The sequence below is a fragment of the Rhagoletis pomonella genome, unplaced genomic scaffold (genome assembly GCF_013731165.1).
Source record: "Rhagoletis pomonella isolate Grant_MI unplaced genomic scaffold, Rhpom_1.0 Rhpom_scaffold_00003, whole genome shotgun sequence".
Lineage (NCBI taxonomy): Eukaryota > Metazoa > Arthropoda > Insecta > Diptera > Tephritidae > Rhagoletis > Rhagoletis pomonella.
In genome coordinates, this window is record NW_023458557.1 from 75,883,918 (window position 1) to 75,896,374 (window position 12,457).

A 12,457-nucleotide genomic window follows, 5' to 3' on the forward strand; every position below is an offset into this window, starting at 1 on the left:
AAAATCATGCAACTTTTCTATTATCAAATTTTCGATTCGTACGAAAAAAAATAATAATATCAATAATTTTTTTTTTTAATTTTGGCAAAACCGCATTTAATTAAATTAAGTTAAATATGTTCGAAGAATAACATCAACAATTTTTATTATTTTGGCAAAACCACGTTTACTAAAATTAACTTAAAAAGTTCTCACTCGCAGTCCTTCAAATATTTTATAGCGAAAATCAGTCACTTTTCGAAAGCCATTTTTGCCACTTTTTATGCCACACCATTGCCGATCCTTTTAAATTTACCAAAGCTAAAATCAAACAAATCGAAAATACCAGATTGCATTTTTAAGTCTGAATACACATTTTTTTATTAATATTTCTTAATAACATAACTAGAATCGTACATAAATTCCTAAATTATATGAAAAATTTGATGTACTAAGCCAGTCGAGTACCCCCAAAAAATATGCCACAGTCAACCCTTTCACCGCTCGAGAAAAACTGCCACAATTTGTTGAAAATAATAATTTTGGCGCCAAAGGAGTCAACGCCACGTAACACACATACATCCACGAAAAAAAAACAATGCGCGTAAAATCGCCATTTATACACCTATACTGTACGTGTGGCGGCTCTCTTGTGTACAGATACGAAATCAAAAGCTTTTTCACACACAAACACACACATCTACAGCAAACATATACACTATAGGTGTAACATTTGTGGCTTTAGTGCATACAACACACACACCGGCGACGCGTATATGTACACGAATTTGGCTTTACACCGATTCAGTAGAGCTTTTTACGATACTTCACTTTTACGCTCAACTCACTTGGCACATGCTCGCAACTGCGCTCTACACTGCTGCCGCCTATAACATCATAAATGTCTTTTACTTGCGCTTTTAATTTTCATAAGACTACCATCGTTTGCGGCTCTGTCGCAGCTGCATTGCTGAGCGTTTACTACCTCCTGCTCATACAGCAGCTGCTGCTGATGCCGCAGTCCTCAATTTTTTATTACAAAATTATTTTTGTTATTTCTACAATAGAGTGCGGCTAATTGCAAAAGGCGCCGTGAGTAAATTGCGCGCTTTTGGCGACGTTTCTGTTTCGCTGCTGCTGTGACTACGGCTGCTGCTGCTGCTGTTAACTGTTTGGTCGCATCCTTGCCTCTCCCTTCACGCCCGCTAATCAGACCGTCCGTCAACGCCTGATCGCCGTTCTATAAGCATGCGTCGGTATAAAAGCTTGTGGCGGCTGGTCAAAATTATTCAGTATCTGTTGTAGGTTCGTTGTTATTAGAACGACCTCAGCCTCCAAGTAATATTTACTTTGAATTTTTTGGGTTGAGTTGAGTTTAACCAAAAACATTTGTGTTCATTTCAGATTCATTTCATTTCTATAAATTTGAGTTCTTAAAGCGGCGAACAACAACAAAGGCGAACGTATAGACCACTGCGTTTAAGTTGTTGGTGTTGGTTAAAATTTGTGAAACAAGATGAAATCATTGGTATGTTGGTGTGAATAATGAAGTCAAATAAAAGTTTTTAAGTGAAAGACACTCGAAAAGACTAAAAAGTGCACAATAGAGGCACACAAAAACAGTGAAGAAATGCATGCAAATGTGGGAAAACTACAGCACATAAAAATAAATAAAATAAAGACTTTGAAATGCAAATGGATTTAAGAGACAAACAGCAGCAGATTCAAAGTAACATTCTTGAAAAAAACGGCGATTATTAATTTTTTTCACACAAAAAATGTGCTTAAATAAATGCAAATCTGTTTAACTTCTTATTATAAGACTTAAATTGTTTGTGACTTTTTAAATTTTTTTCATGCATTTTGAATTGTTAACATCATATGGTGGAAACAAATGTTTTCTTATTTCAAAAATGTAATGTTTCGCTGATTAAAAAAAACAAAAAATTTATATTTTTGATGCTTTCATATTTTATATTTAAAAAACAGCAACTTTTCATGCAACATCGAGTTTGTTTCTTAAGTCTTTTGTTTTAAAGTTATTTGCACTTAGGCTAGGTTCATGACCTGGCGGAAAATCGCTAATACCGTTCAATTGTACAAGAGTTTGTCTTTGTGAGCGCTAGTAGCGATTTTGATTACGTCGCGCGATACGAATGCGCTGGCTCATAAACGTAGCCTTATTTGTTCTGAATTAGGTATTTGTGCTAAGCAAAAGCGTGCCAATACAAAAAATTTCGATGTTGAAATCGGAAAATTTAATGAATTTACAGTCCATTTCGCTTTCGGAATTGTTTGAGGCTGAAAGGAAGAAAATTAAAGCAGCCTTAACCCCGATTTTTTTTTTTATACAAATTCAAGTATGCTGCCAAACCTAAGCTAAGACCAGTTTTTTGTCATAGTCAAAATTTCGAAATACGTAGTAAATTTTATATCGCACACTGATATCTCACAGTGCCATGCACTTTCTTCCATACAAAGCATGGTCGACAGTTTTTATATGGCAAAAAAAAAAATTTCACAAATCAACGCCATTTTTCAGCCACTTTACACTTGCAATTTTTTAAACTAAAATTTATTGAACTACAAAACTGCATATCCGAAATTTTTCTAAAATTATTATTACGCCATTCACTGCAGGTCATACGGATAGCGCACAAATTTTTTTATTTTTTTTGAATTTGTATAAAATTTTAAAATCGAACTTACACGTTTTTTCTTGAAGAACATGCTAGATATTTATAAAAAAAAATTTATGGACGTATATATTGAGGGTCAAAAGGGTGCACTAACTACAGTGTAATTAGCAAAATAGTGGCAACTTTCTTCAGACTTGTCTGGATTTCTAAATTTACATTTAAAACTGAGCCTTTTTTTGGAGTTTATCGATCATGATGATCCGCGACTTCAACGCAGACGGCTGAAAAAAGTAACTGCAAAACACGAATAATCTTCAAGTGTTAGGTTCGCGACCATAACTGTTATAGTCTTTATAATAAAAATCATAATTTCTGATCAAATATAACCGTTGTTTTACGACTTTTATTTTGTCGATCAAGAATAATTGGTACTTTTGGGTTTTTTTTCGATAAAATGTTATCGTTATATTTTTATTTTTTTTTTTTGGTAATGTTATTTTCACATTTAATTCCTTATATCACAAAATATTTAAATCGGTCATAAAAATGCATTTTTCCATGCGGTTAAAAGTGAAAGATAAAAAACTTAAATCCAATATAACGATTATTTTTTATCTAAAAATAAAAATCACAAAATAAGGATTAAATTTTGCCGAAAAAAATTAAACGATTAGTTTGGTTTGGAAAAAAAAATAAAAGCATAAATTTTAAGTGATCTAGAAATAATAATTTTGATATTTAGATTTACTAGGCGACTAAGTTAGTAAACCAATAATTTTTAAACATATTTAAAAAAAAATATTTTTTTAATAAACTGTTTTAGTTTCAAAAGCTATGAAGTATTGAAATATTAGAATAGAATTTATAATTAAACATTTTTAATTAAGCATTTGAAATGTATAAAGTTTTAAATGTAAATAAATTGTTATTCTCAAGGTTGCTAATCTAACCATAACCACCAAAAAGATGTAAGCGACATTTTTTTGTATTTATTTTATTTTTTTTTTGAAGCAGAAATGTTCGTAGAACATCTACCTGGATTTCTGAATCAAAATATAAAATTTTGAAGTAAAATGTCGCTAAGGTTTTTTAAGCGGTTAGTACTCGATTAAATTTATATACATAGATGCCCATATTACAAGTTTTAGTAGCCCACTGTTTTTTTTATAAATTTTTTAGTTCCTAGAAACTTTAAGCTATTGAACAATATTTAAAAAAAATTTAACCATCGTTGATGTTTTACAAAATTGAAAATTCTTGAAAATTTTTAATTTTTATTTATTATAAAAATTTTAAACGAAATGCTCTAAAATTGTCCAAGTGTTATTTTAAAATATATGTATATCGCGAGAATTGCCCAAAGGCTTTTCAAGTTTAACGCGTACATCGGTTTTGTTTGTAATTTTATGAAGTTACACATTAGGGTGGTCCAAAAAAGCGAATTCGGAATTTTAATGCCCTCACCCCCTAAGATTGTTCTATACCGAAAAAATTATAACCCTGTTTGTTTTTTTTTTAATTAAAAAATATTTTAAAAATTTTACAAATATTTTATATGGGAAGAAACAGGTTTTCGTAGAAAAGGTATCAAATTCTTGAAAGTCAATATTTTTCTATCTGAAAACTTTGCTTCTCTTCAAGGGAAGTCCAAAAACAATACAAAATGGTTTATTTAACCATTTTCTATTATTAACTTTTTTATAGGACCCCTAAAGATCTGAAAAAAGCAATAGGAGGTCCTATAAAAAATTCCAGTGCTAAAAAATAGTACAATAAGCAATTGGATAATATTATTGGAAGTCTCCTAAAGATAAATAAAGTTTCCCGGTCGAAAAATATTGATTTTCAAGAATTCTATATCATTTCTACAATAAGTTGTTTTTACCCATATAAAATATACGGAAAACTACATGAGCTTTTGGGCAGTTCTAAATATCATTTTTTTTTTTAAGTGGGTGTATTCTTTTTTCCATTTAAAAACATCCTCGGAAGTGAGGGCTTAACATTTTAAAATTTTTTGTACCACCCATTATACATACTACTTTTTTCCCAGTGTAGCGCATGTATTTTAAAACTCTAACTATGAAAATCAACTAATGGTTTAGAGAATTTATCGCAAACGCAAGTTTTTTTCTATTACCTTCTAATACGCGGATAATTATTTTTCTATGTATAGTGCAATAGTTTGTTTCAAAAAATAAAAATGAAACAAAAACACTCCTATATTTTGCTGGTTTATAGTAAATTTAGAATTTTCTCTGCAAACTCAATTGCCCAACAAGAAAGATTATGAACTTTGGAGTCCAATTTTTTCAAGTAAATTTTTATATTTTGAGAAGAGTTTTTTGTGTCAAAAGTGTTAGGCAAACCTTTATAAAATTTAGTTCCTTCAAGTTAAGATTCAGAGAAGATAGTATTTTTTCATATAAAATATCCCTATAACAAGTAGAGTGTCTTTAAGATGTCTTGTCAATATTTTCAAAGAAGATTTAGATGACACAGAGCTTGATTTCTATAATTTTTTTTTTTTCAATTCAAAGAGATAGGTACTTCCGAGAAATAACTTTTGTATAAGGACTCCAAGGTCAATTCATTTAAGCTTATAAAATTTTCAATTCAAATTTAATCACAATCTCATACATTCCCCAACCCTGTTTACTCAATCGAAATGCCACACAAATTTTGCCCAATGCCAGCTTTTTCTTTTACACGCGCCAAAGCCTCTTTATTAGCTTATCGAGAAACAAGCTGACAACCTTGCCAGCATGAAAGTGAAATGCAGTGGCGCCCTTAAAACAAAACAATAATAGTGTAATACAATACAAAAAAAAAAGTTATTATAATTTTTATTGCATAATTGTCACTATGCGTTTCGCATTGAACTTGGCTCAAAGCCAAAGTAAACAGCAACGAAGCTAACAAAGCAAAGCTCAGCCGGGTGTATACAAAAAACAAAAGTCAAGCCAAAGCGACTGTGGTATAAACATATTAAAACAGCGCATGCGCAAATTACCAGCACACTAATGACGAGGTGGCGTAAAAGGAAGAAGTGCAAGCAAATTGAAGAAAAAAAAAACACGAAACAGAAAACAAACAAACAAAACAACTACAACGGCACATACAAATTTTGTGGCTAAAACAACGCCAACGACCACAACTGTTGCAATTTCGTATCACGCAACTATTGTTATGCATTTTTATTGACTCAATTTAATTATTCTCCACACTTCTTTTGCGGCTAGCATGCCACAAAGTTTTTGTCATACACACTACGGAGTAGAAGCCAGACATGCAATTTTTATTATATCATCGCCTTTCCGTTTTGTTGGCAATTTTTTTCCTAATAAATTCTGTTATTCGCTATTTGTTTTATTAGTACGAATTAAATTGCTGAGCAATTTTGGTCACTGACATCACTTGACCGCGCATAGAAAAGGAAGCGCAGGCGCAATTGTTCAACATACATAAATAAATAATGCTGGCAGCTGTTGGTGTGTTATTGCATTTATTGTTGTTGGTTTTATTTACCCAACGAAAAAATTACTTTTGCTTTTGTCTTAACGGCATACCCGCATTGCCAGCCAGAAATGGCTAAGTGCTGACCAATTGTGGTCACTAACTATACGCTTGCCGATCGGCTGGAACTAGTCGGTGCGGAAGTGCTACCATTTTTGGAAACACATAAAATACGGGTTAATATGTTAGCACGTCGAATGGACATCGATGGCCTAGTTTTTTATTACATAATAATCGTTAGATGTCAACTCGATTAATGTGTTCAATAAAGATGGTAGCTCATGGAGCAGAAAAAAAAACTTTAGTTGACGGAACTTTACAGGTTCGCCTGAAAACATGAAAAACTATTTTTTAGCACATGCTTATCACATGCACAAAAGGGACTCTTTACCTCAGGTTTTTTCAACAAATTTTAACAAAAATTTACTCCAGATTTTGCTAGAAGGTAAATAAAGTACACAGAGACACTTTTAGTGCATAATTTCAAAAATGCCAAATTTGGAGTTGTGTCACTTTTGGAGATAGTGTGCAATATGTATATATAGAGGTTGCTCGGAAATGACTCTTAACGATTTAAACGATGAAATTTTTAATACAAATAAAGTTTTATATTCTAATGTTATTTTGATAGATAGCATCACCGATAACATTCATATAAGGTTGCCACCTATTCGAAATTAGTTGCAAATTAAAAAAAAAAATATCATATCCCTAATCTAGACATATTTTTGAATAGGGTGGCCACCTATTTTTCAAAGTCTCTTTATTTAATTTTTTTTTTAGAAAGTTAAGATACCATATTACCCTTTATAGGTAGTGAAATAAAGCTCTTACGTAATGATTTGCTAATATCTTTTAGGACAAGTGTGTAAGGTTGCCACTTATTTTCGATTTTACAAAATTTAATAAAAAAAAATTAAATTGGATATCAAATGGCAGGCATTTTTAAGCACAATAATTCAGAGATATTTTTGTAGAGCGTTGCCAGCTTTTTAATAAAAAAAGTTTATCTTATTATTTTCAAAGAGCATTTTTTTGTATATATTTGTGTAAGTATACACAGTACATATTTACTTGAAATAGAATAGGTACAGTCCTATTAGTAGGGTTGCCACCCAATATCGAATGTAAGATATCTATTTAATTTATTATATGCCGATGTTTATGCAGAAAACGAAGCCTAAAAATATGTTCCACTTAACTATATAAATTTATATACATTTTTTTTATAGTTTTGTTTTACATAGTTTTAGGCTTTGTTTTCTTTTCTGCATAAACATTAATAGTTTCATAAAAAAAAGTTTTTTAATTGGTTCCAAAATATTTTTGTTTTAGAATTCTGAGTAACAAAGTAGGCTACATTTGACGATATTTTTGGTTATCGACATTGCATTTTCAAAGGATTTTTTTTTGTTGTTGACTGTATACTAAAAAGGAGATTTTTTTTTTTCCTTTTTGGTTGTTGTTGTTTCCGACAGGGTGGGTGTATGATGTATTATGGAATGAATTTCCGTCATCCCTTGTCAAATTTCAGATTTTTTTTCTTCTACTGAATACTGAGATACTTACGAGGCTAAAATAATGATTGAATTTATAGTATTTTTTATAAAACTAATTTTTATTAATTGGATTAGATCTTGGCTTATGTACTTATACGTATGTATGTTATAAATTCCATTCACGATGTTGCATAAAAAGTATTTATAAATTAAGCTATCAAAATAACCATTATTTGAACCCTAACTTTGAAAATTAAAAAAAAAAAAATTATATGCACACCGAGCAAAGGTCGGTCAACCTGGTACTTTTTTAGAAAATGTTTTCATTTTATTAATAATCGATAAATTTTTATTAAATTTTTACAAAAGTGTTCGTTTTCCTAACAGAATTGACAGCTCGCTTCACAGCCGCTAAAGGCTTAACTGGAATTTCAATGTTAATAACAGCACTTAAAATTATTAGGGTGTGAGCTGAAAATTACAGCGAAGGGAAATTTCTTTGTCAGCATCGTAGAATGCTACAAAATCTACACTCAAATTAAATGTATCAAAGCGAAATGGACACAATTAAAAAAATCCGATTTCTAAAAAAGGTCATTCTAAATTAATCCGACACAGTACGAGTCAAAATTGCTGGCACACAGGCAATAAAAGAAATTTAAGAATGATGTATTGTGGAACGATTTTCCGCCATGTCATGTCAAATTTAGTTTGGAGGCAAACCTGTTTTAGCGTTGTGCCATCTTCAATGGATGACGAAAAATCGTTCGTACTGAGAACTTTAAACTAATTTAAATTTTGAGAAAAAAATATATATATATACGTATATTAAAATCTTAATCACTGACTTTTATCCTCTACCCTTTCTTACTTTAATTCTCTCTTTCCAGTTCATTTTCGGCCTTTTGGCCTTATCGACCTTCACCTATGCAGAGGAGGCGCAAAAAGCCGCCGAACCTAAATCCGCTGAACCTGCACCTGCCGCCACCGAAGTGAAAGCCACCAGCACAGCTGAAAAGAAGCAGGAGAAACGTGGCATTATTCACGGCACCGGCTACGGCTATGGTGGTGGACACGGCTATGGAGGTGGACACGGCTATGGCGGTGGATACGGCGGTGGTGGTATCCTACTAAGTGGCGGACATGGTGGTGGTGGGCTCATCGGCGGCGGTGGAGGCAGCGGATACGGTATTGGTTTAGGCGGCGGCTTAGGCGGCGGATTAGGCGGTGGTATACCTACCAATGTACAAACCAACTACGTGGAACGTCAAGTGGCCGTACCCTACCAGGTTGAGCGCGCTGTACCATATCCAGTCGAGCGAATCGTGCAAGTACCCGTACAAGTACCAGTGCCGCAACCCTACCCTGTCGAGAAAACTGTACAAGTACCAGTTAGAGAGCTCATCAAAGTGCCCGTACACATACCACAACCCTACCCCGTAGAGAAGATCGTACATGTGCAAGTGCCCGTGCATGTGGATCGTCCAGTGGCAGTGAAAGTGCCCGTTCCAGCACCCTACCCAGTGGAAAAGATCGTGCAAGTACCCGTTAAAGTGCCAGTACCACAACCCTACCCGGTGGAGAAGATCGTACAAGTACCCGTTAAGGTGCCCGTACATGTGCCACAGCCGTACCCAGTTGAAAAGGTGGTGCAAGTTCCCGTTAAAGTGCCCGTCGATCGCCCCTACCCAGTGCATGTAATTAAGCCATACCCGGTGCCTGTTGAGAAACCAGTGCCCTATACAGTTGAGAAGCGCGTCACCATACCCGTTCAGGTGCCAGTCGACCATCCAGTGCCAGTGCCAGTCGATCGGCCAGTGGCTGTGCCCGTTAAGGTTGCTGTACCCAAACCATATCCCGTCATCAAAGAAATTCCAGTGCCCGTGGAACGTCAAGTGCCTTACCCCGTGAAGGTGCCAGTCGATGTGCCGCGTGCCGTGCATATCGAACAGCACGTTCCTGTGGCCGTTGAGCAGCATGTGCCCTACAAAGTGCCCGTTCCAGTGCCAGTCCATCTGGAAAGCCATGTCGGACATGATATCGGAGGCTATGGTGGACATGGGATCGGAGGCTATGGTGGACATGGCATCGGAGGCTATGGTGGACACTCGGTCAGCTATGGTGGTTCGTACGGCTATGGACATGGACATATCCACAAAAAGAAGTAAATCGAAGCGAAAAGTGGCTCGCTGAGGGTGTGAGATTTTTTGTTTAGAAAAAGGACTTACATATGTACATTTAGAAATTATGATTATTTAGTTGAAAATTTAAAATGCATGGCCATTATTGCTCGGAAAAAAACTTATTCTATGGAAACTGCGCTAAAAAGGGATTGAAGTGAAATGAGAATAAGAGCGTGTAAAATAAGCTACATCGGCGTTTGCTTACTCTTTCTTTTTTATTTGTCTTTTCCCAGATGTATATTTTAGTTTTTAGTTTGTGATAAAATTTTCGAATTAAACGAAGGCATTGGGCAAGTACGAACGCCCTAAGGGAAGCGCCATAGCGACTGCCAATGATGGAAATGTTTTTGAAGCCAAGTGGGCAAACAATTTGTTACACGAGTGGAGGGTGTGGAACTTAAGTTAAGCATGAAATTAAAGCAAGGAATAATCACGAAGTTTTGGGCGAATTGTAAATAGTAATTGTAAATGTTTTAGCAAAAATACGATAGCTCTTTTGATTTACCAAAATTTATAGCGTTTCCTTTAATTTCATTTAAAGTCCATAAACTTGCCTGCCGCACCTAATTTTCTTTAAAAAAAAAAATATGCACAGATTCGTAGTTTGCAACCTTGAATTGTGCGAATATTTCTCTATCTATTGGCAGTTGCATTTTTCATCCGCTTCTCACAAGCGTCTAGTGCTAACAGCTGTCCTTCAATTATGTTTTTGTAAAAAAACAAAATGGTATGATCTTTTTTGTTTTTGTACGAATTATTAATTTGTATATAATTTAATTATGTAAATAAAATGACGACAAGATATTATCGATGAGTATATAAGAAAATAAACAAAAAATTGTTTTATTTAATTGTACAAGGTGGCGCAAAATTTATCAGCCAATTTTGTTTTTGAATAACTTTTTTACAAAATAAAAAACCTCTTTTGAGTGATGGAAATCTTTACTTGGACCTTTAAAATTTTTTCTGTTTAGTGGAAAAAATTATATCCGTCAAAAAAAATTTAAATTTGCTATTTTTGCCATTTTTCGATCATTTATCAGTTTTTTTCTAATTTCTGAGATAAAATACGACCAAATTTTGTTGAAGCGTGTTATCTGAGACTTGTTGGCATAAACCTGCTACAATAGGGGAAAGATCCATACCTTTTTTGTTTCATTATTTCTGAATTGAACAATACATTAGAAACTAATGAAGAAATGGACAAGATCAGAGTTTACACAATGGAGGTGAATACTAGGATATTTCTGCCTGCATTAGGGCAATTAGCCTCAAAACAAATGAGAAATATGAGACTGGGCGTTAAGAAGTAATGAGTAAAAAGGCACGATTCGGTTCTTTACTTTACAGTCATGCTTACAGAAATCGTAGAACCACTGATAAAAAAAAGTAAGTGCGCCTGGGCCACACTGTAGAAGTGAAACTTACGTTAAAGCTTAAACAGACGGCAGCGTTGATCCCGATTAAGTCAGTCTTAATCCGGATCAACTGCAGTTAATTCCCGAGTTAATCCGGATCAACGCTGCCGTCTGCTTATGCTTTTACTTATCTATCTATACATACACACATCTGCTTTTGCTTAAGGTTATATTTTTTCGCTTTTTTTCTATCAATGTAGATCCCTACCTCTACCACTGTTCGTTTTAATAACATTCATGTTATTCTGTTTTTAAATTATCTTCATACTCTATCGATAATAAAATCGATTATAACGTCCATAAAAATATCGATAACAAAAACGATGGCAAATTCGATAAAAATTTCAATAGCAACATCGATAATACCATTGGTAGCTAAATCGATTAGAAAATCAATATAAAAATATCGATAACAAAATCGGTAAAGATCGCTAACAAAATCGATAACAATATCGATAACAAAATCGATAAACATCAATAACAAAATCGATAAATATCGATAACAAAATCGATAAATACCGATAACAAAATCGATTTATATCGATACCAAAATCGATAAATATCGATAACAAAATCGATAAACATCGATAACAAAATCGGTAAATATCGATAACAAAATCGATAAATATCGCTAAAAAGGTCGATAAATATCGATAACAAAATCGATAAATATGGATAACAAAGTCGATAAGAATCGATAACAAAATCGATAAATATCGATAAATATTGATAACAAAATCGATAAACATCGCTAACAAAGTCGATAAATATCGATAACAAAATCGATGAATATCGATAACAAAATCGGTAAATATCGATAACAATATCGATTAATATAGATAACAAAGCTGATAAAAACATCGATTATTTAATCGATAAGTCTCGAGAATCTCGAAAATCTCTAAAATCCCAAAATAGTTCCCAGTTTGAGTCTCTTTGTCTCTCTCTATATCGTTTCCTCTTTAATTACATTTATTTTAATCTTTCTTCCCCTATCTTCATTTTACTTTTATCGGTATCTTCATCCTCATCTTTGTTTTTACTTTTATGTTTATCATTTTCTTCATCAACATATTCCCCTTCACCTTTGCCCTCATATGTATATATAAGTAAAGTGTTTAAATTTACCTTGGTCTTCGTTTTAACCTTTATCTTTACACATCTTTGTTTTTGTTTTTGTTTTTATTTTTACCTTTGCCTTTATAATCTTCTTTATCTATGTA

General features: G+C 33.3%; 2 protein-coding genes across 2 annotated transcripts in view; one reads left to right on the forward strand and one right to left on the reverse strand.

Annotated features, from left to right (window-relative positions):
- Positions 1 to 12,457, reverse strand: part of LOC118735544 (angiotensin-converting enzyme) — a gene marked incomplete in the record, with an annotated part of 223,323 nt that overhangs the window by 123,261 nt on the left and 87,605 nt on the right.
- Positions 1,257 to 10,654, forward strand: LOC118735548 (proline-rich protein 4-like). The gene is made up of 3 exons (XM_036465356.1): positions 1,257 to 1,317; positions 1,384 to 1,507; positions 8,524 to 10,654. The coding sequence occupies exons 2-3, from the start codon at positions 1,496 to 1,498 to the stop codon at positions 9,799 to 9,801; spliced, it is 1,290 nt and encodes a 429-aa protein (XP_036321249.1). The 5' UTR covers positions 1,257 to 1,317; positions 1,384 to 1,495; the 3' UTR covers positions 9,802 to 10,654.